This window comes from Montipora foliosa, chromosome 5, assembly GCF_036669935.1.
Source record: "Montipora foliosa isolate CH-2021 chromosome 5, ASM3666993v2, whole genome shotgun sequence".
In the NCBI taxonomy this organism is placed as follows: Eukaryota; Metazoa; Cnidaria; class Anthozoa; order Scleractinia; family Acroporidae; genus Montipora; species Montipora foliosa.
Window position 1 is genome coordinate 24,565,139 of NC_090873.1, and position 27,500 is coordinate 24,592,638.

Here is a 27,500-nt window from a genome sequence, read left to right on the forward strand (position 1 = left end):
AAACTATAGATTTTGACAGGAGCCCATAAACTGGAGCCTAAAACTCCAATACTTAGTCTATGGAACGCCATTTTCACAGATCAAGCTACTTTTAGACAACATCTTAAATCAGATTTGACTTGCAAGAGCGACCATTCTCAGTTCCATGGGTATTAATTTCTCATGCAAGATTTGTGATTAGGTGGAAAGGTCTGGTTTCGCAGGAAAATCTATCTAAAAATAACTCGGTCTGTAAAAACGCCGTTCTACAAATACAATGAAGCTGTACGCTCCTAGTCGTGTGCTCCTGATTTTAAGAGTTCCCTTTCAGATTTTTGTTATTGCTTTTATCGTTGTTATTGTTGTTTTACATGGTTGGGTTGGTCCCTTTCCACACACGCCTTGCCTATCGTATATGCTGGTACTCATTTACCGACCCCAAATGGATGGAAAGCTGAGTGAGCTTTGTTGCATGCGTACTGGGATTCGAATCTAGAGCGCTGGAATGCAGTCCGCGAGCGATATCTACTAGTAGCGCGACGCGTTTTTATGGCACGGGTGGAAACCCAGAAGTCAAAATTTTGCATGCCAAGAGAGTAGTCCCTCCCAGATTTTTAAACTGATCGTGTCTAATCGAGAAAAAAATATGTTTAGCAATGTAAATTTAGGAGTGTCAAGACCAAGTAAAAATAGGTCCGCAATGCGTACGTCTGTGGCTTACAAATTGCAGTTTCAATATTGAGTTCGCCCTTGGAAGCTTAGTGACGTTTAGTGTTGGGTATGTTACTTCAGAGCTTATAGGGCAGTTAGTAATGATAAAGTGGATAGGTCGGTAGTAATGCAAAATACTTAATCTTATCGAGGAGACTTTACTCTGACTGAAGCAATGTATTAGTTTCTTTCAGCGTACAGTGACTCTACTACCCTAAAACTAAACTGAGCTTGAGAAATTGATACTTCCAAGTCACTGAACCATTCCAACAAGTTGCATACCATGTCATGAGACTGGAATTCCACAAAATTTCTATTTAATGTATTCTAATAGCAGCAGGCTTGTGGGAGGGAGCCTTCAAATTTCCTTAAAATTCAATTAATTTTCAAAACAAAGCAAACAAATCAAGAGCTTTGCAAGGACTTAATTGAGACTTTCAAGACAGTAAAAACCCATCTAATACTTCTACAGCAATAATTACTGTAGAAGTATTGATAATGCGACATCACAAGTGAAGGTATCCCAACAAAATACTAAAAACTTTGCTATGATTCAAATGCTATATTGATGACTTTTAGTTGGACTATAAAAGAAGAGAAAGACATAGATTTGTACATAATACACCAGGTTTGATTACTTACTGAAAAAAATAACTATTTTTTAAAATAGTGTTAAATCAGGTAACTTTGAAAATGAAGTTTCACAATAATGCAACCTGTAGCCATAGTAGTGCTATATTAGTTAACAAGTACCAGTTTTTATTTTTTCCGAGAGGGCACGGCATCGAATCCTGCAATCTGATTGGTTCTTCGCGCGGTCCGGATTTTCCTATCTCTGCCCACGGGCACGGTAACGCTCGGAGAATTTTTGTCCTCGACTTTTAGTCTCCATTTTTTGACACCAAATCCGTTTACATACAAAAGTTACTTTTTATTAGACAAGAGGTTTGGAAATTTAATTCAAATAAAAATATTTCTCTTTGAAACGATCAGTTTGTAAGTCGCTTTAATACTACATTCGCTATCAAGCACGCTGCGGAGAGAAAATAAATACGTTATTTACCAGCTAAGGGTTGGTCAGTATAGCGAGAAACGGTGACCTCGGTCATAGTTTTTTGCTATATATATATCAAGCAAATACTCCTAACATTACATTTTGAAGTACTGTAACAATAAAGCCAGAAAACATCAGAGTAAAATGAATTAGTATTAAGGTATACCATAATGAAAATGCAACAGGTTCTTAACTTGATTACTTCCTGACATAAAGATATGTTATTTGTCAGCTGGGAGGTGCGTATATCGAAAAACTGTGATCGAAGTATTGAAAATGCTGCCCGAGGGAAGCTGTTTCAAGACCGAGGTCACCGTGTTTCGCTATACGGACCGACCCTTAGCTGGTAAATAACTCTTTTCTTTTCTGTCTCTCCCTTCTTCTCTGAAATCACTTTTTAAATTGTTGACTGGCAGCGCGCTTGATAGCGAATGTAGTACTAAAGCGACTTACACACTGATCGTTTCAAAGAGAAAAATTTTTATTTGAATTATATTCCCAAACCTCTTGTCTTATAAAAAGTAACTTCTGTATGTAAACGGATTCGGTGTCAAAAAACGGAAATTGAAGGTCGATGACAAAAACTCTTCGAGCGTTACCGTGCCCGTGGGCAGAGATAGGGAAATCTGGACCGAGCGAAGGACCAATCACATTGAAGGATTCAATGGCATGCCCTCTCGTGGAAGAAAAAAACAATTATTTTATTACGTAACTGTATAATATTGTATGCTAAGTCGCGACAGTGCAATGACTCCTTTCGACGAACGTAGCACAAACTGAAGTAAACCAGACCGTACAATGCTGGCCTGTGACAGTTAAACTCCTGTTTGTGCAATCTGCCCTTAGAACGCAAGCCGTCTGTAGCAAAGCTGGCTTGCGTGTTTTGAAGGGGAAAATGAATTCTCAATTGACCCCATTGGAAACCTGCAAGACAAAAACAATCGGGTTTTCACAAGGCACAGGACACAACTATATCACACAAACAAAAAAGACTCACCTTAAAAGAACGGAAAAATGAAACTTTAGCTCAACGATCGACGAAGAACCCCGGAGAAAGAAACACGATTCCTCGTACTGACAAAATAAATGGCTACTTTCCAACTTGCATGTACTTCGCCCGAACCAGGTGAAGGAGAACGGAAACTGGAGCCTAACTTTGCCGTAAACCACGTGACACGCGGACAAACAAATTCCGCAGTCGACAGCATAGTGTGGCTTTCACACTTCGTGTAAGCCACACAAAAACGAAAACAGCTCACTACCGGTTGCCGTTGGTGGATAAGAATTTCTATGATAATGTGCGTCTCTGTGGTCAATTAAGCCACACCCACTATATCTTCCATTCTTTGTAGCAGCTTCGCTGCAGTAAAATCGTGAAATCCAAATTACTGAACAACTTGATGCACAAAATCGAATGAGAGGACTTGCATGAGCTAACTTGTAAGAACAAGCATTGAATATGTGTGTTGCGCAAACCTTGAATATATTAATGAGTCCTGTCGTGTACTTTGAATCGGTAGGGAGTTGAATTAAGTTAAGCAACGCCACTGAAAAAGCAACAGTATTTACCAATTTTCGCTATTTTAAGTCTGATCTCGTTCACAGTGTGTAAAACGGTTATTAAGGGCATTAACTAGATTGGTAATTTACTGTATTGGTAGGTCGGTAGTAGTATCTACCTGATTGGTAGCTTAAAGTAAACACAGAAAATGGAAAGATTTACCCTTGTCTGCTCCCTTTTTCGTCCAAATTTTGCTTTCAAATGTTCTTAGTTTGAAAAATTCGGCAAAGGAATGAACTGTAATGGTGACAAATTACTCCTTAATTTTGGCGCAAAATTTCAGGACTAATTTATAATTTCACATATGAAATTACAACGTTGCCATGGCAATTTTTCAACAGTGCCAAAATGGCGTCTTGTGAGCGTAATTTGTCACCCATGATATTTGGCTAATCAAATGGTATCATCGTGCAATTAAGGAATAATTTCACTTGCGTTTTGTCCAAAATCAAATAATTTCCCTAGCCTTTATTACCCATACTTTTCAAACCAAAATTGTAATTGTTGTGAAGTCTTCCCGTTACCGCGGCAGTCTAACAAAAGACGACGTTTGGCAAGGGTAACGCCAAATGTGTGTGCTGTTTGTACAGCACGCATTTTAGTACATTTCCTGGCCGGACTCAGTCGTCAACATCGTGAAATAACTAATAACTCAACGCTCCATAAAGCGTACACTGGGTTGCTTGTGGTACGTGTTACACAAAAACAGGCACTGAATAGACCTTATTCACGATGGCCGCCATGTTGGATTTGCTATTATCATGCAAATTAGCTACTCACATCTGAGGGGGGCAAACAACACAAGTTCGAGTGACATCTTAGCCACACAGATGATTTGTTTGACGCTCAATGAATGTTTATAACCCAAGCAGTAAAATAGAATGATAACGCAAGTTACTTCGATGTTTTTTTAGTGAAAAATGAACAGATAACGAAGTAGAAAGTCAAAATGTTAAAAAGAAAAGCAAAAAAAAAAAAAATCAAATTTTCATCGAAAGATTAATGACAATCGATGGTAAAAACACGAATGTTTCTGCAGTCTCTGACGTTTATGAACGAATGGAAAGGGTCATGATGTTTTGTCAAAGGAAGAAATTGATCACGTGCTAGGCAACCATAAAGGTACTTATGGTCACCTCGTGTCAACAGAATGAACTACGGAAAAGAACGTTAATCGTTCGTCGTTTTCAGAGGAAAAACAACTTACTTTTTAACCAAGAAACTTCCGTCTTTGATTTTTTAACTTTGTTGTAATATTTAACTGAATATTTACATTTCATCTGTCGGGTCAGGAAGCCTTCTTTGTCAGGTTCCTGAGGAACGTATCTATTTTGACTTCAGGGTGAACTATTTACACAATCGCGAGGTTGAGCGGCCATGTAATTGAAAATCTGGACATCTATGAGATACAAAAACAGACTTGCGAATTATCGCAAATCACAATGCTGGCAAGCACAAAAGCAGAAGAAATGATTAATAAATATGAAGTTTGTTAATATCTGAATATTTTTGTGTTAGAGTAAAGGGACATAGACCTCTTTCATAATGATAGCCAAATAAAATGTTCTTTTGTTTTAATGCTAATAAGCCTAACTAGCCTTGCTACGACGAGCAAAAAATAGAAACGCCCGCAACAAATTTAGTCGCATTTACCTCTTCGTCGAATTCTCATGCTTATCACCAGAGTTTTTAGTTATTGTGAAAATCTTTCTGTATTCGTTAGCAATCACCCTTTCAAATTTCAGAGAAATCGACCTGTCTGCGAATATTTTATGAGTTCTTTTGTTGTTAAAAAGGGTTGACAGGCCTACACGACTCCCTTGTACGTGGTCTGGTTTCGGTTGCCTTTGTCATAATTTTGCTCTTATGAGTACGTATTTGAATGAACGCCTCTTTTAGGCGGTTCCTGTAGTATTCATTTAGCAATGGTATTTGCCCTATGAGGCTTTACCTTTGAATCTCTATACTGCTGTGTGATACGTTTTCTTCCAAGAAAATAGTAGGTCTCGAAAGTAATGTTTTTAGTTTCTTGGTGTTGATTTTCTCAGCAGTAATGTGAATGTGACCTTATAGCGTCTCACTTTTGCGCCAATTTAATTCTAGACTCGACCGATATATTCATCGGCGGTAGAAGCGAGTGATCCTTTGGTTTTAAATGTTTGACCTGGGCCCGGGTTCATTTTGTTTTTCAGCGCCTGTTACATTGTGCCCTGTATCAGTGAGATAGCTGGCTTTTTATAGGCTTTGCTTGTCTTTTTTTCTGCGTTCCTTAGCAGATCGTTATGCTCTTTGGAGGCGTTGTTTTCTTTAATTGTTTCACTCGTTCTTCTCACTTCTTCAGTCTTGAACTTCTGGAGTTAAATCGTTCTCTTCGATGCTCTTTTGATATTTGATGTCAAAGTCTTTAATTCGCTTCTTTGTCGAGGCATTAAGATAACCTGACTCTAGATGGAGTTTGGCCAAGTGGATGTTCTGCATAATGGAGCAATTTCGGGCGATCAAGTTGCGCGTGTGACCAGTTATAAATGTTTTTTCACAAAATGTTTCCGAATCGTCAAGTATCATCACAGAAGACAAGAACATCATTCAAAAACCTTATTCTACGCAAAAAGTAGGTTCTGGAGGTAATTTTGAGAGTAGAAATCAAATTTACGGCAGACGGTAAATACAAACTCACGAGGCATGGTATAATTAATTAAGTTAACACAACAGAAAGACGCTAACCTCAATTTGACACGAAAATGCTTTACTATTTGCATAAAATCTATTCAGTTAAGCTCGCATATTACAAAACACGATGAATTCAAGGCCACCTTTTCCAGCGAAATATTTTTTGAAGCAAACAACATATTTGCTATGTGAGGCAATCTTTCTTTCAAAAAATTTTGGCTGTCACATTTCCAATTATTATTTATTTATTTTACTTGAAGACTGTGCAGAGAACAGAGATCACAGATCCACTTAAGGTGTTCGATTCCTTCTCTGTATTTGTTAAAACCATAAGTTACCAGAGAATTTTGCATTTGGTTTAAGCGTTCTACATAACAGCACACTTGGTAAAATATTAGAAATACAGCTCACTTTGATTTCGGATCGACGGGCGATAGTTGTTGTCGAAGTCCATTACTCCTCGCTTTTAAGATTCCAGATATTTATTTTTCACCGCCAGTCTTATTTATCCAATTGACGTTCCATTCTTGAGCCCCATAAGGGTATATTTTGTTTAAAGATGCACTGAAACGCCATGCACGTTACGATGCCTTTGGACGCCATTGCAGGTTTAATAATTAAATGTTCTCCTGTGTGCACCAGGGAAATCTACGCACAGAAGACTCAATGCACAAAGACACCACTTAGCAGGGGAGTGAGTGACAGGCAAGACTTTTACAGACAAGGAAAAAATAAATAAAATAAAATAAATATTTAAAAAAAAACAAGAAATGAGACGCAGATTCCGACTGGGTTTGGCAACTCAGTAAAAATATAAAATAAAAATAAAAATACCAAGAAATGAAACTCAGATTCCGACTGGGTTTGGAAACCCAGTAATTAGGGATTTTAAGATACGGCTACGGCGACGACAATGCAGAAAGCGATGCGAGTACTATGGTTTTTCTAAAGACGAAAAATTGTCGTCCATCACGTATGGCACGTATTTTAGTACATTTCCTCTTCGTTCTCTTTAAAACAACGTGAAATAATCGAATTTAAACTTTAGACGACAACGTGAGCATACAACTTTTCCACATTTCCGTCGCTCACCGCAGATTTTTTCCGGGCAAAATCGGCTGAAAATATTTGTGGGTCCACCAGCTTGCCACACACCAGCCGTGTTTTTTTATCGCGACTAACTGTGCCGAAGATTGGGGCCGACTCACCCAAAAGCTTGCAACAAGCTTGCCCTCTTTTTCAGGTGCCCATTTCTCCAAATCTGTTTGATCTCCGCCATGTTGGAAAAGGCGCTTGGCCACGTGACTCTTATGACATGGTTAGTGCGCTTGACTCCGGATCGAGTGGTCCGGGTTCGGGTCGTGGCTGGGGACATTGTGTTGTGTTCTTGGGCAAGACACTTTACTCTCACGGTGCCTCTCTCCACCCAGGTGTATAAATGGGTACCGGCGAATTTAATGCTGGGGGTAACCCTGCGATGGACTAGCATCCCATCCAGGGGGAGTAGAAATACTCCTAGTCACTTCATGCTAATGAAACCGGAGATAAATGCCAGCCTGATGAGCCTGATGGGCCTGATGGGCCTTCTGGCTTGTAAGCTTGTTGGAAAAGGCGCTTGGTCACGTGACTCTTATGACACTTCCTAATTGGTTGCGACGCGTGCCAGGTCCGACAGAAAATCTTGATGAACCATCGCACACTAGCCGTCAAGGCCCGACAAGACATTTTTAGATCTAGCACTGTCAGATATCGTCCGACAAGCCCCGATCTTGCCGCAGGCTTGTCTGAATTCACCGCACACTAGCCGGCAAGTGAAGATTTTTTTGTCGGTCGACAGAATAGGGAGCTTACGAAACGAGGACGACTACGGCTACGAGGACTTCATTTAAAAATACGAGTTCGCCTTATTCATATCACTACGAAACTATTTCATGTCGTTTCGCGTTAAAAATGTGTAGTAACTGTCGAGGAACTAAACTGGTATGAATGGGTTGGAAGCGTAGAAAGAGCTGAAAAATTCATGTGCTAACGTCCTCCACAGAACCTTGAATGTGGTCATTTCACGTCGTCATTTAGGAGATGACGGAAAAGAAATGTACCAAAATGCAAAAACGCACGTGCAGAGCGCGCAGAGCCATTGTTTTTGCCCACTAAAGTTATTGTTTTGTAGCGTCGTCGTTGCCGTCAACGTCGTTTCGTAAGCTCCCTAATATCTTCTAGTGTGCGGCGGCCTCAAGAATCAACCAATCAGATTGCTGTCCTGTGAGTATCAATATATTTTCCCAGTATCAGACTCGGTATTTTCCCGAATGATCCCACGCGATTCGGCCCAAGATGTTTTGTCTACCAAATCTAGATAATAGGAAGTACGAACTACTTTTCTCGCTCAATTCAATTGTAATTACTGACACGGTAATACCCTATTTCGATCTTGAAATACTGTACTAACAGTTCTCAAGGATTCGTATAATAGTGAAGCAGCTGAAATTGTGGAATCCTCACCTTTAAGCGAGAATTTACTCAATTGGTTAACTTGTCAAAAAGCGACAAACAAGCCACAATTCCTCTGACAGGACCAAATTTTGTATCAATCTTGTCATTGCACGAAAACTTCCACGAAAAAGCTAATTGAGCTTGCATCTTGTTTGTCATCAGGCTTCAACTGACTTAGATGGGGAGGGAAGGGATGGAGAAATAAGTAGATTGCAACGGGGCGTTTTAGATGGTTTTGGTGTTACGTCAACGGCGCCATGTTTGTGAACAAAATCAAACGTTTCGATAGTCTGGGGCTGCATGCTCACGTATGTTCTGTATAAATATGTGTATGTGTTTTTTTCTTTTCTACAAGTTATGTTGATATCTTAATGGCTACTTTTTATTTTAATTTATTTCAAAGTTTACAACTTGTAATGACCTTTCTGTTTTGTCATTTTACCCACCTCGACTAGCCGATGCTATCCGCAAAAAGCGGCCGTTTTTCTTCTCTTTTTTTCACGCAACAACTAAACTTTTCCAAATGGTCTGGATAGCACAAGTGTTACTAATATTTTAAAAAATACAACCACACTTTTGAATTTTCGGAACATGTTTCGAAAATTCAAAAGTGTGGTTGTATTTTTTAAAATATTAGTAACAACTAAACTGTTTTGAAATTGAATTGAATTGAAAGTTACAACTGATTTTTTTTACTCCTCCATTTGTTCCGGGGACAAAGCGACATTATATGCCTTCAACTGTGCAATCTTGCCTCTGAAAAACTGTCCATCGCCAAGCCTCACTCCAAGCCTGGCATTGTCCTGTGTTCCCAGTTGAAACCCGTCTCCGTCAACCACCAATTTGGCTTCGCCGGTTAAGTGGTTGTACGATGCACCGACAAACGTCCACCTATCTGTTGGAGTAGAGTTAGAGCTGTGGAGGGACTTCGTTACTCCGGAATCGCGCCTTCTAAAGTGGACAAATATTTTCCCATTTGCTAAACGGAGCACAACACCCCATTTGTGGTCCTTTAACGCATAGTTAAATACAAGTCCGTTTTGTCCTTTGTAGTTTAACCAACACAACACTGTCATCAAGAAGTTTAGATTTAGAGCTCCACCAGGGGAGTTGATAAACTCGAGGTAGATATTCTCGTGTCCTTGGGACTCGTAAGAGCCATTTGCTCTTCCACCAGGCCCTGGGGTACTCGATTATTGATTTCTTTGGTACTGTATGAGGTGTTGAGAGGGAACTATTGAATCGGATCCGGTGGACCTTTTGTAAGAAAAAAGATTCCGTATTTGTTACTTCAGAAAGCAAGCTGTGAAGCAAAATAGCCAAGCATATGTTAAATACGTTTTTGTAAAAGGAAAATAACATTATAAATGTTAAAATGGGTTAGGCCTATGACTAAAACTAAAGTAATGACAAGGGCAAGTATTGGAGCAAAGAGCATGGTAGTAATAATTGCAGTGTTAATGGAATAGGAAGTCGGAATGTTAATACTTCTTGCAAACCGAGCTCAAGTTCCACACTCTAAGTTCCGTACTGACTTTTTTATCTGTTGATTTATGAATCAACGGGAAAAACGAGGATCCTATACTTTCAGTGCGGACCGAGGAAACGAGGTTCAGTATTAAGATATTTATTATATCTCAGAGAAAACCAGGCGCGTGTAAGGAAACTACTTTAACTTAAGCGAAGGTTCAAATAAATCTTCTTGACTTTTTGAAATATTTGCTTCCAAAATTCAAACACTTAAGGAGATTCCTTAGTAATAAAAGTTGTCGTAAGAGATTTTAAATTTTTCTCTATTGTGCCCTACATTATGGTGACTCGAAATGCGCAATAAAAAAATTAGTCACCAGGCACGTTTGGGAGATATTACTTCCTCATGTTACTCATGTCATCATTGCGACTTTATCTATCATGGACAAGTTTCTTCCATCGGTTCACGCTACGTTTCGCAGGAACATGAAGCACAGCTTTGACGTAATTCTTGAAATAACAAAACGGGTGTAATGTATTGTTCAAAGCAATAATTTAATGTTTGTTTTATGGCACAGGCACACGTCATGAAAAGGCACTGACTACAAATATTCCTTGAGGAGACAATTTTGTGTCCACGAGTGAAGGCTACAAATACTTTTTCTCCCTGTAACTTTTTTTTCTGACTTTATTTTAATTTAAAAAGTTTTACAGCACCGAGGGAAGGAGTAAGACAATAAAATTATGCCATAAAAAAGATAGGTCACCTAATTCGTTTAGGATGGGAGTTACCGGTCTCCCGCAGTCATTTACTTCATGCAGGGTGAACTTTGCTGGTGTGGCTCATTAATTTCGCCAGAATCACCTTCCTTGCAGGTAATAGAGAGGAAGCTGCCGCTGCCAAGTGCAGATACAGACTCTTCCCAACAATTCGACAACTGCAGAGGACTTCTACAATAAACTGCAATGTTCAGCAAGCTCTTTAGAAAGCAAACCGAGCTCGACAACACGCCTCCCCGATATCACCGTTTCAATTCCACCCTAGGACTAAAATTACATTTGTGTATCAGCAAAGCTATCACTCGACTTTCTTTTGCAAGAGTCTAAGAGTTCTTCTCATTGTTGCTGTGCTGTGCTCTGAAAATTGTTCTTCCTGGCGAGCTTTACCGGTCGAAATGTCGCCTTTTGAAATGTTGCAAATTACGCTGTGGTGCGCAGGAGAGGATGCGCAGTGCAATACTTGGGAATTAATCACCTCAAGCGAGGTTGAATGAGGTTGTTACCCATGTGCTTGTTCTCATCTTAAAACGATTGCCTTTTTAGGTAGTGGTACTACTGATATGGGTGGCCTCTTAGATTATTTTATTTCGTAAATCAAAGATAAATGATATAGCACTATTTAAAACCGTTTTGATACCTGAACTTTCAGCTTGTCCATAATCTATTTTATTTAAGCTTAATTTTTACTTTAAAAGATGTTTTTCTATTAACATGGCAGGGACTAAGGGCATTCACAAAGATAAAATCAAATCAGATTCAGGGTAAAGGGGGAAATACAACGAACAAAAACCATATTTTAAACTACGACGCAATAGGGAGTAGTGGGAGAGTATATCTTTAGCCAATCTTTGCATGTAAAACTTGGCCACCACCCTTTCTAACACCAGAATGTTCAGCTTTCTTAAGAAATGCCTATTTTTGTAAAATTAACCCTTAAACATCTATGAGGGGTAATTCCAGTGAAATTCGGGCTAATTCATTTAATAACTGAATTTATTGTAGAGTCGATGGAAAAGAAAAATCATAATTACCTTGTTTGCAGCCATAGACTTCTACTCTCATTGATATGTAATCGTGCCAAGTGACGGGTCGGAATCGTACGTATCGGGCCATGATTGGTGGGTTTAACTTGTGATAGATGACTGAATTTCGATCGTTATTTGCAGCGAATTCCTAAATGGAAATAAAGAAGACAAATGGTGAAGCGAAGGCCGGTAATTTTTGGTGACTGGCGAAAGATTTCATGATCCATAGCACAACCGATGACAGACAAAGGGAAGAAAGTCCACCGCATGTTGATAATCCAATCAATAACAAGTAGGGAATTTGAAAAATGAAGGAAAAAGTGAGCTTGGTAGGAAGGTTTGAATGGGGTACGACAACCCACATCCCGGGCCCGCATCCGGCGCCGTGAGAACGCTTGGAAGCTTATTACGTTAGAACTACAATGATGGTCAAATGTTGTTGGGAAGGTTGCGCGCATCGCTTCACTTCACACCTAATTCGATTATTCTAACTATTGGCTGAACTATTCGGGCTTCCCCTCCCCCATATTCATTGTTGGGGAAAAGTCACCATTTTGTTTGGTGCAAAATCCAACATTGATAAGGGGGGGGAGGGGGGGGGGGGGGGTGGGAGGCGGGCTATCTCAAAAGTGATGCTACCTTCCAAACAGTCTAGTCCAGGATTGTAGCTAGTTCTTAACTTGATACAAAGAGCAAGGATAGGTGGTTGCCATTGTCGGGCCTTTTTTGTTTTAACCGCAAGTATATTAATTCCTTCAAAGCACGTTATGATGAATTGCTTATCATCACATCTTACTTTGTCAACGGTCTGTCCTTCCTCCCTGAAGTATCGGAAGGTAACTCCATCGTTACTGTATTGAAGTTTGTACTTTGTAACCCATTGGTCATAGTCATTCCTTCCTTGTGAAGCTACCGCTGTCACTTTAGTGTACGACCCTTGCAGATCAATCTGCAACCATGGATTCGAATCGGTATATCGTGGGGACCAGGCACCACGTTTCATTCCTGACTTTCGGAAGTTAAGTCTTCCCTGGATGGCGGCGTGATTTAGGTCCCACTCAGAAGACGCTTTTATTTGCGCATCTTTGATTGCGCCAAATTCCATGCCAAGAGGTTGTTGGCATTCTGGTTTTCAAAGTGAAATAAAAAGTTGTGGTAAGAAGCAGTCCGCTTTGCATGACCACATTTCGTTTAAAGTAACGGAGACACTTCAAGTCGTTAGAAACTTAGTAATAATGTCACTAGGTTAAATAATTTATGTAACAATATATAGACAGCAAATTAATAATGGAGAGCAAACATTTCTCACTAAATGGAATTAACTTCTGTCTTTACGGCAACTAACCAAATGAGGTCGTTATTGAATTTAGAAAACATTTACATCATGTAAAGAAGATTGAATTGAAGTCCCTAGATTCAACTAAAAACAAGACGATTTAAAGATCAAACAATTGGCATACTTTTTGTAAAAGAGTTTCCATCAAACAAACATTGTTTGCCCAAGTGCATCTTCACCATGATCTTTTCGCCATTTAGCACACCTAGGGCACTGTGGGAATTGCACCTGACTTTCAGTTTAATTACCTCATTTACCTACACGTGGGATGCCATAGGCAGACCATGCCTGAAATCCAGCCGTTTTAGCTTTAAGGTGATTCCTTAGTAACAGAAGTTGTCGTAAGATTTTCTTTAAACTTGTGTGTATTGTTCCCTACATTATGGTGACTTGAAATGCGCAAAAAAAAAAAAAAAAAAAAGTCACCAAGCTCGCGATCGTTCGTGTTACTCATATCATCAATGACACTTCATCAATCAAGGGCAAGTTTGTTCAATCGGTTCACGCTACGATTCGCAGGAACGGGAAACAGACCTTTGACGTAATTCTTGAAATAACAAAACAGGTGTAATGTATTGTTCAAAAGGAATAATTTAATGTTTGTTTTATGGCACAGGCACACGTCATGGAAAGGCACTGACTACAAGTATTCCTCGAGGAGCACAACACCCCATTTGTGGTCCTTTAACGCATAGTTAAATACAGGTCCGTTTTGTCCTTTGTAGTTTAACCAACACAACACTGTCATCGAGAAGTTTACATTTAGAGCTCCACCAGGAGAGTTGATAAACTCGATGTAGCTATTGTCGTGTCCTTGGGACTCGTAAGAGCCATTTGCTCTTCCACCAGGCCCTGGGGTACTCGATTATTGATTTCTTTGGTACTGTATGAGGTGTTGAGAGGGAACTACTGAACCGGATCCGGTGGACCTTTTGTAAGAAAAAAGATTCCGTATTTGTTACTTCAGAAATCAAGCTGTGAAGCAAAATCGCCAAGCATATGTTAAATAACTTTTTGTGGAAGGAAAATAATATTATAAATGTTAAAAATGGGATAGGCCTATGACTAAAACTAAAGTAATGACAAGGGCGAGTATTGGAGCAAAGAGCATGGTAGTAATAATTGCAGTGTTAATGGAATAGGAAGTCGGAATGTTAATACTTCTTGCAAACCGAGTTCATGTTCCACACTCTAAGTTCCGTACTGACTTTTTTATCTGTTGATTTATGAATCAACGGGAAAAACGAGGATCCTATACTTTCAGTACGGACCGAGGAAACGAGGTTCAGTATTAAGATATTTATTATATCTCCGAGAAAACCAGGCGCGTGTAAGGAAGTTACTTTAACTTAAGCGAAGGTTCAAATAAATCTTCTTGACTTTTTGAAATAGTTGCTTCCAAGATTCAAACACTTAAGGAGATTCCTTAGTAATAAAAGTTGTCGTAAGAGATTTTAAATTTTTCTCTATTGTTCCCTACATTATGGTGACTCGAAATGCGCAATAAAAAAATTAGTCACCAGGCACGTTTGGGAGATTATACTTCCTCATGTCACTCATCTCATCATTGCGACTTTATCTATCATGGACAAGTTTGTTCCATCGGTTCACGCTACGTTTCGCAGGAACATGAAGCACATCTTTGACGTAATTCTTGAAATAACAAAACGGGTGTAATGTATTGTTCAAAGCAATAATTTAATGTTTGTTTTATGGCACAGGCACACGTCATGAAAAGGCACTGACTACAAATATTTCTTGAGGAGACAATTTTGTGTCCACGAGTGAAGGCTACAAATACTTTTTCTCCCTGTAGCTTTTTTTTCTGACTTTATTTTATTTTAAATAGTTTCACAGCACCGAGGGAAGGCGTAAGACAACAAATCATGCCATAAAAAAGATAGGTCACCAACTTCGTTTAGGATGGAGACACCGGTCTCCTGCAGTCATTTACTTCATGCAGGGTGAACTTTGCTGGTGTGGCTCATTAATTTCGCCAGAATCGCCTTCCCTGCAGGTACTATAGAGGAAGCTGCCGCTGCCAAGTGCAGATACAGACTCTTTCCAACAATTCGACAACTGCAGAGGACTTCTACAATAAACTGCAATGTTCAGCAAGCTCTTTAGAAAGCAAACCGAGCTCGACAACACGCCTCCCCGATATCACCGTTTCAATTCCACCCTAGGACTAAAATTACATTTGTGTATCAGCAAAGCTATCACTCGACTTTCTTTTGCAAGAGTCTAAGAGTTCTTCTCATTGTTGCTGTGCTGTGCTCTGAAAATTGTTCTTCCTGGCGAGCTTTACCGGTCGAAATGTCGCCTTTTGAAATGTTGCAAATTATGCTGTGGTGCGCAGGAGAGGATGCGCAGTGCAATACTTGGGAATTAATCACCTCAAGCGAGGTTGCATGAGGCTGTTACCCATGTGCTTGTTCTCATCTTAAAACGATTGCCTTTTAAAGTAGTGGTAATACTGATATGGGTGGCCTCTTAGATTATTTTATTTCGTAAATCAAAGATAAATGATATAGCACTATTTAAAACCGTTTTGATACCTGAACTTTCAGCTTGTCCATAATCTATTTTATTTAAGCTTAATTTTTACTTTAAAAGTTGTTTTTCTATTAACTTGGCAGGGACTAAGGGCATTCACAAAGATAAACTCAAATCAGATTCAGGGTAAAGGGGGAAATACAACGAACAAAAACCATATTTTAACCTACGACGCAATAGGGAGTAGTGGGAGAGTATATCTTTAGCCAATCTTTGCATGTAAAACTTGGCCACCACCCTTTCTAACACCAGAATGTTCAGCTTTCTTAAGAAATGCCTATTTTTGTAAAATTAACCCTTAAACATCTATGAGGGGTAATTCCAGTGAAATTCGGGCTAATTCATTTAATAACTGAATTTATTGTAGAGTCGATGGAAAAGAAAAATCATAATTACCTTGTTTGCAGCCATAGACTTCTACTCTCATTGATATGTGATTGTTCCAAGTGACGGGTCGGAATCGTACGTATCGGGCCATGATTGGTGGGTTTAACTTGTGATAGATGATTGAATTTTGATCGTTATTTGCAGCGAATTCCTAAATGGAAATAAAGAAGACAAATGGTGAAGCGGAGGCCGGTAATTTTTGGTGACTGGCGAAAGAATTCATGATCCATAGCATAACCGATGACAGAGAAAAGGAAGAAAGTCCACCGCATGTTGATAATCCAATTAACATTAAGTAGGGGATTCGAAAAATGAAGGAAAAAGTGATCTTGGTAGGAAGGTTTGAATGGGGGACGACAACCCATATCCCGGGCCCGCATCCTGCGCTGTGAGATCTCGGGCCCGCATCCTGCGCCGTGAGAACGCTTGGAAGCTTATTACGTTAGAACTACAATGATGGTCAAATGTTGTTGGGAAGGTTGCACGCATGGCTTCACTTCACACCTAATTTGGTTATTCTAACTATTGCCTGAATTATTTGGGAAAGAGCAAGCTCTTGTGGCCCCCTCCCCCATATTTAATGTTGGAAGAAAGGTCACCATTTTGTTTGGTGCAAAATCCAAAATTGATAAGGGAGGGGGGGGGGGGGAGAGGGGGGAGGAGGGCTATCTCAAAAGTGACGCTACCTTCCCAACACTTTAGTCCAGGATTGTAGCTAGTTCTTAACTTGATATAAAGAGCAAGGATAGGTGGTTTCCATTGTGGGGCCTTCATTTTTTACCCGCAAGTATATTAATTCCTTCAGAGCACGTTATGACGAATTGCTTATCATCACATCTTACTTTGTCAACGGTCTGTCCTTCCTCCCTGAAGTATCGGAAGGTAACTCCATCGTTACTGTATTGAAGTTTGTACTTTGTAACCCATTGGTCAAACTGATTCCTTCCTTGTGAAGCTACCGCTGTCACTTCAGTGTACAACCCTTGCAGATCAATCTGCAACCATTGATTCGAATCGTTATACCGTGCGGACCAGGCACCTTGTTTTTTTCCTGACTTTTGGAAGTTAAGTCTTCCCTGGATGGCGGCGTGATTTAGGTCATACTCAGAAGACGCTTTTATTTGCGCATCTTTGATTGCGCCAAATTCCATGCCAAGAGGTTGTTGACATTCTGGTTTTCAAAGTGAAATAAAAAGTTGTGGTAAGAAGCAGTCCGCTTCGCATGATCACATTTCGTTGAAAGTAACAGAGACACTTCAAGTCGTTAGAAACTTAGTAATAATGTCACTAGTTTAAATAATTTATGTAACAATGTACAGACAGCAAATTAATAATGGAGAGCAAACATTGCTCACTAAATGGAATTAACTTCTGTCTTTACGGCAACTAACCAAATGAGGTCGTTATTGAATTTAGAAAACATTTACATCATGTAAAGAAGATTGAATTGAAGTCCCTAGATTCAACTAAAAACAAGACGATTTCAAGATCAAACAATTGGCATACTTTTTGTAAAAGGGTTTCCATCAAACAAACATTGTTTGCCCAAGTGCATCTTCACCATGATCTTTTCGCCATTTTGCACACCTAGGGCACAGTGGGAATTGCACCTGACTTTCAGTTTAATTACCTCATTTACCTACACGTGGGATGCCATAGGCAGACCATGCCTGAAATCCAGCCGTTTTAGCTTTAAGGTGATTCCTTAGTAATAGAAGTTGTCGTAAGATTTTCTTTAAACTTGTCTGTATTGTTCCCTACATTATGGTGACTCGAAATGCGCAATAAAAAGAAAAAAAAAGTCACCAAGCTCGCGATCGTTCGTGTTACTCATATCATCATTGACACTTCATCAATCAAGGGCAAGTTTGTTCAATCGGTTCACGCTACGATTCGCAGGAACGGGAAACAGACCTTTGACGTAATTCTTGAAATAACAAAACAGGTGTAATGTATTGTTTAAAAGGAATAATTTAATGTTTGTTTTATGGCACAGGCACACGTCATGGAAAGGCACTGACTACAAATATTCCTCGAGGAGACAATTTTGTGTCCACGAGTGAAGGCTACAAATACTTTTTCTCCCTTTCACCTTTTTTTTTCTGACTTTATTTTATTTTAAAAAGTTTCACAGCACCGAGGCAAGGAGTAAGACAATAAAATTATGCCATAAAAAAGATAGGTCACCAACTTCGTTTAGGATGGAGACACCGGTCTCCCCCAGTCATTTACTTCATGCAGGGTGAACTTTGCTGGTGTGGCTCATTAATTTCGCCAGAATCATCTTCCCTGCAGGTAATATAGAGGAAGCTGTCGCTGCCAAGTGCAGATACTGGTAAATATCATTGCTTGCTTTTATATACCACACACACACCACAGGTGGTGCTTTCTACGTGTTCTGATTGGTTAGCTCTGAAGAAGGAAAGTATTATTCTCCCTCCGAGCAGCCGAATGGTATATATACTGTATTAAAACAATTGCTCACCTCACTGACTGCGGACATTTTCTTCTACTTCGGTGAATAATTGTTAACTAGTGATGTAGTACAGGTCCTTACCTGTAGAAGTTTGTCCATCCGCAGTGTATACAGCTTTTTATTATATATATAGGGCGAGTTTCATGTAATAAACCTTCCAAATAGGATTCTCTCTTCCTTGTATTTCACATGTGGAAAAAGCGTACGTCCAATCAGCTTCCAGTATAGCTTTTTTCACATGTGAAAAATATAACCAATGAGCATTGAGTAGAATCACCCATTAGCCAAACAGAACATAACACTCAAATGGGTTCCGAGGCGCGCGGTGGAGAGAACATGTTTGTGTTTTTCGCAAAACATGGCTTCGACACGTTTTGTTCCACCTGAAACATCTTTAGAGGCTTTTATCGAGGAGCAACAAACAAAAACATGTTGAGTAAAACCAAAAGAGATGTTTCCTTACTCAAAGAATTTATTAGAATGAAAGGAAAAGACGAAGAATTCAAAAACATTGAACCGAGAGAGCTCGACCAAATACTGTGCGCATTCATTCTGTCGGTGAAAAAAAAATGAAGGAGAAGAATATGAACCAACAACATCACGATCGTTTGTATCCAGCTTTGACCGCTATTTACGGAAGAAGGGTTACCCCACAGCCATCATTGAAGGACAGGAATTTAGAAAAACCAGAGAAACACTAGTTGCAAAGCAGAAGGAATTGAAAAAAGTGGGAAAGGGAAAAAAGACAAAGGCAGCTCACGCTCTGACAGACGAAGAGGTCAATGTTCTTTACGGCAAAGAACTTTTGGGTCTTTCGTCTCCGGAGTCCTTGTTAAACACGTTGTGGTTGAACAACACGCAGCAATTCGGCTTAAGAGGGTGTCAAGAGCATAGAACTATGAGATGGGGCGATGTTCAGCTTAAAACCAGTGCAGATGGAACGGAGTTTCTCGAATATACCGAGAGACAAACAAAAACAAGAACGGGCACTGAACCGAAAGACACTCGCACAGTTAAGCCGAAAATGTTTTCTGTTCCAGGGAGTGACAGAGATCCAGTGCAAGCCTTCCACCTTTACGCTTCTAAAAGACCGGAACAAATGAATTCAGAGGACAGCCCGTTTTATTTAGCGGTGAACCTCACCAAGATGGCAAGTTCTTCAAAGCCCTGGTTCAAAGCAGTGTCAGTGGGTGTCAACAAGTTGAATTCACTCATGAAGACCATGGCTCAAAAAGCGGGTTTGAATGAAGAAAACCTCGCAAACCAGAGCGGACAAAAGCGAATGATCCAAAAGTTAAACGACCAAGAAGTTCCTCCTACTCACATCATGAAAATATCTGGCCCTAAAAATGTTCAGAGCCTCAATAATTACAGTTCACTTTCAGAGAAACAACAGCGGAATATCTCCAACACCTTGAGCAGTACAACGTCAACTAGGAGATCCCTCGCAAGTGAAGAAATAGGAGATGTCAGTTTATAAAAAAAACCAAGAATCACCTCAACAAGTATTGTCCCTACTTCGAGGTGCAAATATTCACGGAGGAACATTTAATATCTCGATATACAGTGTAAGTCAGCAGAGTCCAAACTTTTCTTTGCACAGCGCGAAGCGCCGCCATTATGTGATTGAATCAGACAGTGATTAATCGGTCTTAAAATAAATGTGAAAAAGTGTTTTCGTCATTGTACTTTTGAATTTTTTTGCATTTAGCGTTATTCTAAATGAGGAGGATTTTTAATACCTGAAACGTTTTCTCCTGAAGACAGATTTTGCGCATTTCGTAATTTTTTAAGTTCTTGAGGTTTCGCTATTTCGCAAACATGGTTTATAAACCTTACGTCATAAAGAAAAAATATAATTACTGATTTACACACTTTTATTCTCCTTTAATATATAATAAACAAATTCCACAATAGAAAGTGCTTTGTACGGATATTATTCACTCGTTGCAAAACTTTAGAAACTCACTCGTTCGCTACGTTCACTCGTTCGTTTCTAAAGTTCTGCAACTCGTAAATAAGAATCCGTACGGCGCACCTTCTATGAAGTAATCTATTTACATGTTCAGATGTAAGGGCCGTCTGTATTATGACAATCGGACTGCGTGCAACCATAACTCCATAGTACACGCAGAACCGTTTACTATTTGTTAATAGCTGTGTGGGTCTCACCTTACCATTGATAGAAAAAAAGACGCCCAGAAATACACGTAATTAGATGAAAGCGTATAAGCGTCATGAAGTGTCCCCTGCTTGCTCTTCTTCCCAACTTTATCATTACTCTTGTCAAGGAGTTAAGACAATTAACTTCCCAAAATTACCCCTGAATTCTGCTCGTCAAGTAACGCTAAACGCCAAGATCTCCTTTGATGTTTTTATAAACGGAGTATTTGTAGTGAGGAGATGACATAATTAATTAATTAATTTCAGCTAGTGTATTGCCTTGAAAAATCCTATTTCGATTTCATTTCGGAAAGAAGCCCTCACTTGTCTGCTAGTTGCTTTAGATTAACACATCTGATAGATACATGTTCAACTAATATCAATTCTTTTTGGACCAGGTCGTACCAAATATTTAATAATTTTATGTTTTGGACATGATTATGTGAACGATAGAAATGAGATGAATTATTTTCCTTTTTTGGCCTAGAGGCTAGATATCAGGCATTTCAACTTTAAAATGGTACCTTCCCATTCTTTGGCATTAGTCACAAATTATTCGAGGTGCTACTTGGCTAAAACCAACCAACAGAATATTTCGTAAGGCTCAAATTGTTAGATGGATCTTACCGTTTTCGCAGTCTTGTCCGTTGAATCCCGTTTTGCAGGCACACTTGTAGCTGTTTTCTTCGTACAATGGCAAACATGTTCCATTGTTCTTACAAGGCCAAGCGCTACATGGTGACTATAAAGAATTGAAGCAGATTTATTTTATAGAGATTTGGGTGGAATGTAAAGCTAAATCTCGATTCCTATGAGTTTGTATAAAGCCTCTGTCAGAGGCATGGCCAAGCAATGACTTCCCACATATTTGTTAACGCAGCGAAACCTTCTATTCGTCTTCAAATTCAAGAACTAATTTGACAAGTGATATTACAAAGGTGCTCAAGGTAATAAAAGGCATATTGACACTTAATAACCGCTTTCAATATTTAATTTATTCCTTTCGGTTTTGTAAAATAAACTAAGGCTGTTATATCTCGGCGAAAAACGACGGAAGCCTGAACCAGCGACGGTGGTGGTGGAGGTGGTGTGCGACGTTCTTCGTAACACGACTCACACGTACGCAATGCGTACCTTTTTTTAACGTCTAGATTAGCGATACTTCGAACAATCGTTTTCATGCGTGTCACATCTTATCAAATTTACACCATAGACCTTGAATTTATATGGTTTATCAATATCATTGCGATAGAAGAGAGAGAGAGAGAGAGAGAGAGAGAGAGAGAGAGAGAGAGAGAGAGAGAGAGAGAGAGAGAGAGAGAGAGAGAGAGAGAGAGAGAGAGAGAGAGAGAGAGAGAGAGAGAGAGAGAGAGAGATAAAAGAAGAATTAAAAAAGAAAAGAAACACAAAACACACACTGTACGCCATAAAAGTCCAAGACATTCGACATACCGTGATGCTGAAGTGGTGAAAGGCCTCGTTGGAAATGAATTTGTCCGAATTGTTGTACTTGTCCGAAGGGAGCAGTTCACAAAGCAGTTTGCCTTTGATGTCCGGGAAAGCAGCCAGGTTGTATGAAAAACATGTCGGAGTTTCCAAGCAGGCAAGCGAGCACTGGGGTATCCGGTCAACGTGACTATACCCAAGAATGGTGATATTCAAGTAGGAGAATTTGTCTTCTTTAAAGTTTACGAAACTGACACCAATGTTAGGTTCACCACGACTAATAACCTTGCCGGCTTTTTTTTCTGAAACAGATGAATAGCGGCTGCACAAAAACATAACAGTATTATACAAAGAGAAAGGTATCGAGAACGCCGCGGCGACCACGAGCTCCTTGACAACAGTTAATGTTTGTAGTTTTGAAACCAAAAATGTATTCTTCTGATTTCAGAAAGTTGTCTTTTTATATGGTAGGTTCTCCAAGCAAAAGGAGGTAGTCTTAAAGGTTTAAGCTACAAGGGATTTTAAATGTCAAGTTCGGCTAACGGTGTAAGCGTTTTTTTCCAATTTTTTGACGTTCTTCTTTGTTTAAATTCTCGGTCGAAAACACTGTTTTCAACTTTGATGGAAAATAACAAATGCAAAAACCGAGGTATAAAATATTACCAACACCCTTTAGCTAAACATATCTAATAACGCTTAAACAAAAGAATACTTTTGTTGGATTCAAAACTACATTTAAGGAGCGTTGAGGTGATGTTCATTTCATTCTCAAAGCATATCAAATACTGACGATACGAACGTTTTAAAAAAACTGACACCTCGGACCTATGAGGGGCCCTCAGTTAATATATAACAATGTTTAATATTCAATTCCTGTCTTAGTTTGCAGCCTTGAAATGGCAATAAGTTGATAGAATGATTGAATTCGAATTAATAATAAGTAATAAAAGACCGTTCTTTGTTGACGTTCGCAACACACGGTATCCGATGCTCCCCGTTCAGAAACGAAATTGGAATCCTCTAAAACAAAGACTCGGACAGAAGACAAAAAGAGTAACAGTGCTGTTACACGAAATGGAAATGACAAACTACAAACTGTGCTCTTTCAATGTTTTTGAGGGATGTTAAACATTCTTCAGAGAGGAAAATATAAAGGATTTGTTTTCTTCCGAATTAGAAAAGAAATTAGCTATTTTTTTAAAGCAAAAAATGTATGGCACTTATCTGTTGCTATGGTGACGTCACAATAATGCATGCATCTTGTTAAAAATAAGTTACCTTAACGTTACCGTTACATGAGGAACAGTTGTACAGCTATTCCTTCTAATAAGAGAGTCTCTTCAAATTGTCATGCAAAACTGCTTTGAGACACCTTGAGACTTCCTTTGATTTCTAAGGGGAAGACACAAGGCCAAACACAAGTCAAATACACCCGTAAATTGTTTTTCTCATTTTGACCACTTTAATGACGAATATCGTTGTCGATAAGAGTACAGGTAACGCTGAAGCCCATTCGATTTGTTAAATGCCAAACTCTTCTCGCCAATGAAAAACAGAAAGTAAGGTAACCCAACCCTATAATCATGACCCTTTGAAGTTGGTTTTCTTACTAAGTTTGAATGGTGCGCAGTAGGAATGGGCGCGAACGTCCTTAATTTATGAAAATCTCAAGTAAAATGAAATAAGGCCTCGAATGCTGCAAAGGTCCTTTATTCAGTTGGGCTTGGTTTTGTGACTTATTTGGTAGAGAAAAGTCGTGTATGCCATAGCACACATGTACAGAGCACAGTTTGTTGATCATTAAGATTTTATAAGACTCACAACAGGGTTTGTCTGAGTGTGCACACAAAAACTGATTACTGCGAGTGTTTTCCATTGGATATTCATAAAAACAGTCACTGTGATATAGTTACACATGAGGTTATAAGTAGAGGTGAGTGTTTCCCCAGTGAGAACACATGTCTATCCACACTATTAGTGCTTTGTTTTAGTGACGTCTGTTCAGACATGTATTCTGAGCCATGATCAGAAGTACTCTGCAAATTATTATTTAGTTTGAAGGTTAGGCTGTTAATTGAAAAGACAAGGGGAATTTAGAAGAATGAAAAAAGTTCCATATTACATGTCTTTAATTTGAAAAATTTCCTCATCACAGTTTCTCGAAAAGTGTCCAGCATCCATAAACAAGTACTAGTATAAACATAATTCTCCATGTCTTAGGTTTCTCAGTAAGCTTGCTTTGGAAAAAGTGTTTCATATACAGAATTAAAAATTAGGATGAAAAGAACTGACAGCATGTTCTCTGCTGTTTAGAGAGATGTGCAGTGTCTCAACAATTGGAACAATGGACAGAAGTGATGGCGGAGAGGTCAAGTTTTGAGGAAAGGTGTTACCTTGAGAACCAGTAGTGAATGAAGATAAACGGGCAGATTGATTATGTAAAAAAGCCGTATTTGAAGCTCTTGAAGTTCTGGATTATGATTGGAATCTTAAACACTCATAGTTGTTTGCAGTAAAATTAACAGATGTGCTGAATTCATCGGGCTCATACAAATGGAATTCTTTGTTGCATATAAATTCAATGGTACAGTTAAGATTTCACTAGTTGGAGTCACATCCTACATAATAAAATGTTGCATGTCATAGCCTCAGTAAGGTGACCAGCAAGTTGATATGAAGAAAAACACTCGTGATCATTAAATTTTTGATATCCATTTATTGTGAATACAGTTGTTGACAATTTCCTCATATCTTATACTTCCGAAGGACTAAAAAATTTAATTATATTTTATTTCTATACTTGTAAAAGTTTAAAAAGTTTTGGGCTTGATATTAAAAAAGGAATACTCTGGTGTGTCACTCTTAACATTGCTTTCTTCCCTGGGCCTGGTCTAGTCAGAACTTACTAACTCCTGTTTCATTTTGCAATCAATTTTCTACTTGAATAGTCTGATTCTTTGGAAATGAACACAGGGAAGGATCATTCTTACAGATTGAGACAGTTGTACAAGGTTCAAGGTGGCAGCTTGTTCAAGTACAACATGGGAATCATAGACCTTGCTATACCCTTAGACAGTGATTATTTATTTCAGGTCCTCAGATTTAGTTCCCAAGGGATTTGGGGATGTGCTTAAACTCAAAACCTTAACCAGCTATCTTGCTCTAGTTCCCTGAAGCTAGCACCATGTAAGCTAAGTAATTTTCAAATGGGAGGTGCGTCATGCAATACACGAAACAAAGACTTGACCTTACTTATTCTCTGTCTGAAGCTTCAAACGTTCCACAATTTCTAAAAATTTTTCCCCGTGGTAAAATTTTTGGTTCCTGCTAATGGCGGGCCATCGGATACGCTCATAAAAGATATCAAAGTCGCGCACGCGCAGACAGAATGCCCCTCTGCTGCTGTTTATCACGGGTAGAATCAGTCCATTTAGTATAGAAGTTGGTGCTTGAAAGAACTCACCATTTGCAAAAACAGTTCAAAGCATTTTGCAGTCTTCAAGCCGACAATCACATGGTTTTAGGCTTCATTCAAAATTTCGTTGCCTAAAAGTTTGTTGTGATGGGAAAAGTTTGTCATTCACAAAAACTTAACAATCTGTTGGTTTCTTTGTGGATAATATCAGAACATAATGGAAAGACACAAAGCGCGCATTGCCGCGGCTGGATGGCTGCATGGGCAAGGTGAATGCTGTGCACATATCGCTAGTGTCTTCTTTTATCTTGAGACCTTCAACAGAGTGCCAAGTACACTTGCGTGCACCGAGTTAAATCCGCATGGATTATGCCATCTTATGTCAAAAACGTGCGATATTGTGAAGTAGAAAAATATTGATTTAACATCAGCCAGGAAAGTTATAAGCAAAAACTTGATGTTTCCATTGATAATTTGGATTCTTCAAAAGGGGAAACCTTAGCCACTGCAAAGCAAGATAACCCTCAAATCGCACCTCCATCGCCTGGCGAATTGATTGATTTTTATTCTAAGCTGAACTAGCTATTGCAATACCAAACCAGTGCTGTTAAGTTTAATTCCCCCTTATTCTCAGTCATTCGCATCACAAAGCAGGAACATTAAAACCACCACAGACCTCTTTGGGAAGAGGTATTTTGACAAAATAATGATAACATCTTGCTGGATGTCTGTACTGGTGTTAAAATCGAACCTACTGACGATGAAATTAGAATTATAGAGGAAGATACAAGAAACCAAGCTAAAAAAGAGTAAGAAAGCCAGTCACTCTAATCCAGCACAACGCTCAGTTAGTCTCATAAAGACAATCTGTTATCCTCTAAAATAATAAAACTTTTTTCAAATTTTCTAATGATGTTACAGAACATGGTTACAGAAATAAATGCTTATGAGAAAATCATGAGAGAAAAACATAACTCGGAACTTCAGGATTGGAAAGTGTAGGACATTTATCAATAAACAATACCCCTGACTTCATGCAACTCCAGATTTTACGTGCTGCTCTAACTGTTGTGGTCAAGGTCTACAAATCTAAATTTCCGTCTTCATAATCACACAAAATTATTGCTGCTTTCATTTTTTTTCATTTAAAGATAAACATGAAATACTATCTAGACCATATACAAAGGTAAGCATAACATGATGCTTTACATATTTCATTTTCATTTATCATAATATAAAGATTTAGCCAAGCCTAAAATCGGAGATCCTGGTTGTTTATTCTTACTGCCTTTAGGATTAGTGAAAACAAAAGGTTTTCGAATTGTCCGCGTTTTGGTGTTTCCGGTTACTGCTTAATTTAATAAATCATTCAGTTGCTTTGCTTTCTTCTATTGAAAAACTCATTGCCTAACTAGCGGATTGTACGGTAAATTTCACACGAAAAACCGACACCGCGTGAATCACGAAGCGATGAGTGCGATATCGGTTTTTCGAGTGAAATTTACTTTGGAATTCACTAGTTTGGCATTGAATTTTTCTTGAATCGCGTGAGTTTTAAAAGAAAACAAGCGCACCCTCAACGGGCGAATGGAAAAGTAAAAAAGCATTTCGGAGTCAAGTGCCAGTGAATAGGAATCACGCTAAAATTAGAAACTGTCATCACGGTCATGAAACTTTGTCAGTTCAAGGTCGAAAAAGATTTTTATTGATGTACTTTGTTCCACTTTATCTCTGAAAAAGAGATCATTTACATTTCATTGAAACACGCCAGCTTGGCTTGGAACAAGAATCGGCAGAATACGGCAATGCAATCAAGAAAAGAAACGTCAAACAAGATCCGTTCCAACAAATTACCTTAGTTTAGGTGATTTAAAAAAACTTCTGAAAACACAAGCTAGTGACATTTCTCCCTAATTTTACGACAACTCAAGAATTACGTGTTTATAACATAAGGGCACAATTTTCTTGTCACTGTCGA

The 27,500-nt window shown here is 38.9% G+C and overlaps 1 protein-coding gene across 1 annotated transcript in view; it reads right to left on the reverse strand.

Annotated features, from left to right (window-relative positions):
• The window catches only part of LOC138003766 (uncharacterized), a 313,889-nt gene that overhangs the window by 190,317 nt on the left and 96,072 nt on the right, over positions 1 to 27,500 (reverse strand). Inside the window, exons 8-11 of the mRNA XM_068849990.1 lie at positions 16,865 to 17,193; positions 16,032 to 16,173; positions 12,540 to 12,868; positions 11,750 to 11,891 (exon numbers count right to left, since the gene is read on the reverse strand). Coding sequence (XP_068706091.1) covers positions 11,750 to 11,891; positions 12,540 to 12,868; positions 16,032 to 16,173; positions 16,865 to 17,193 — 942 coding nt within the window. The remainder of the gene's footprint in view (positions 1 to 11,749; positions 11,892 to 12,539; positions 12,869 to 16,031; positions 16,174 to 16,864; positions 17,194 to 27,500) is intronic.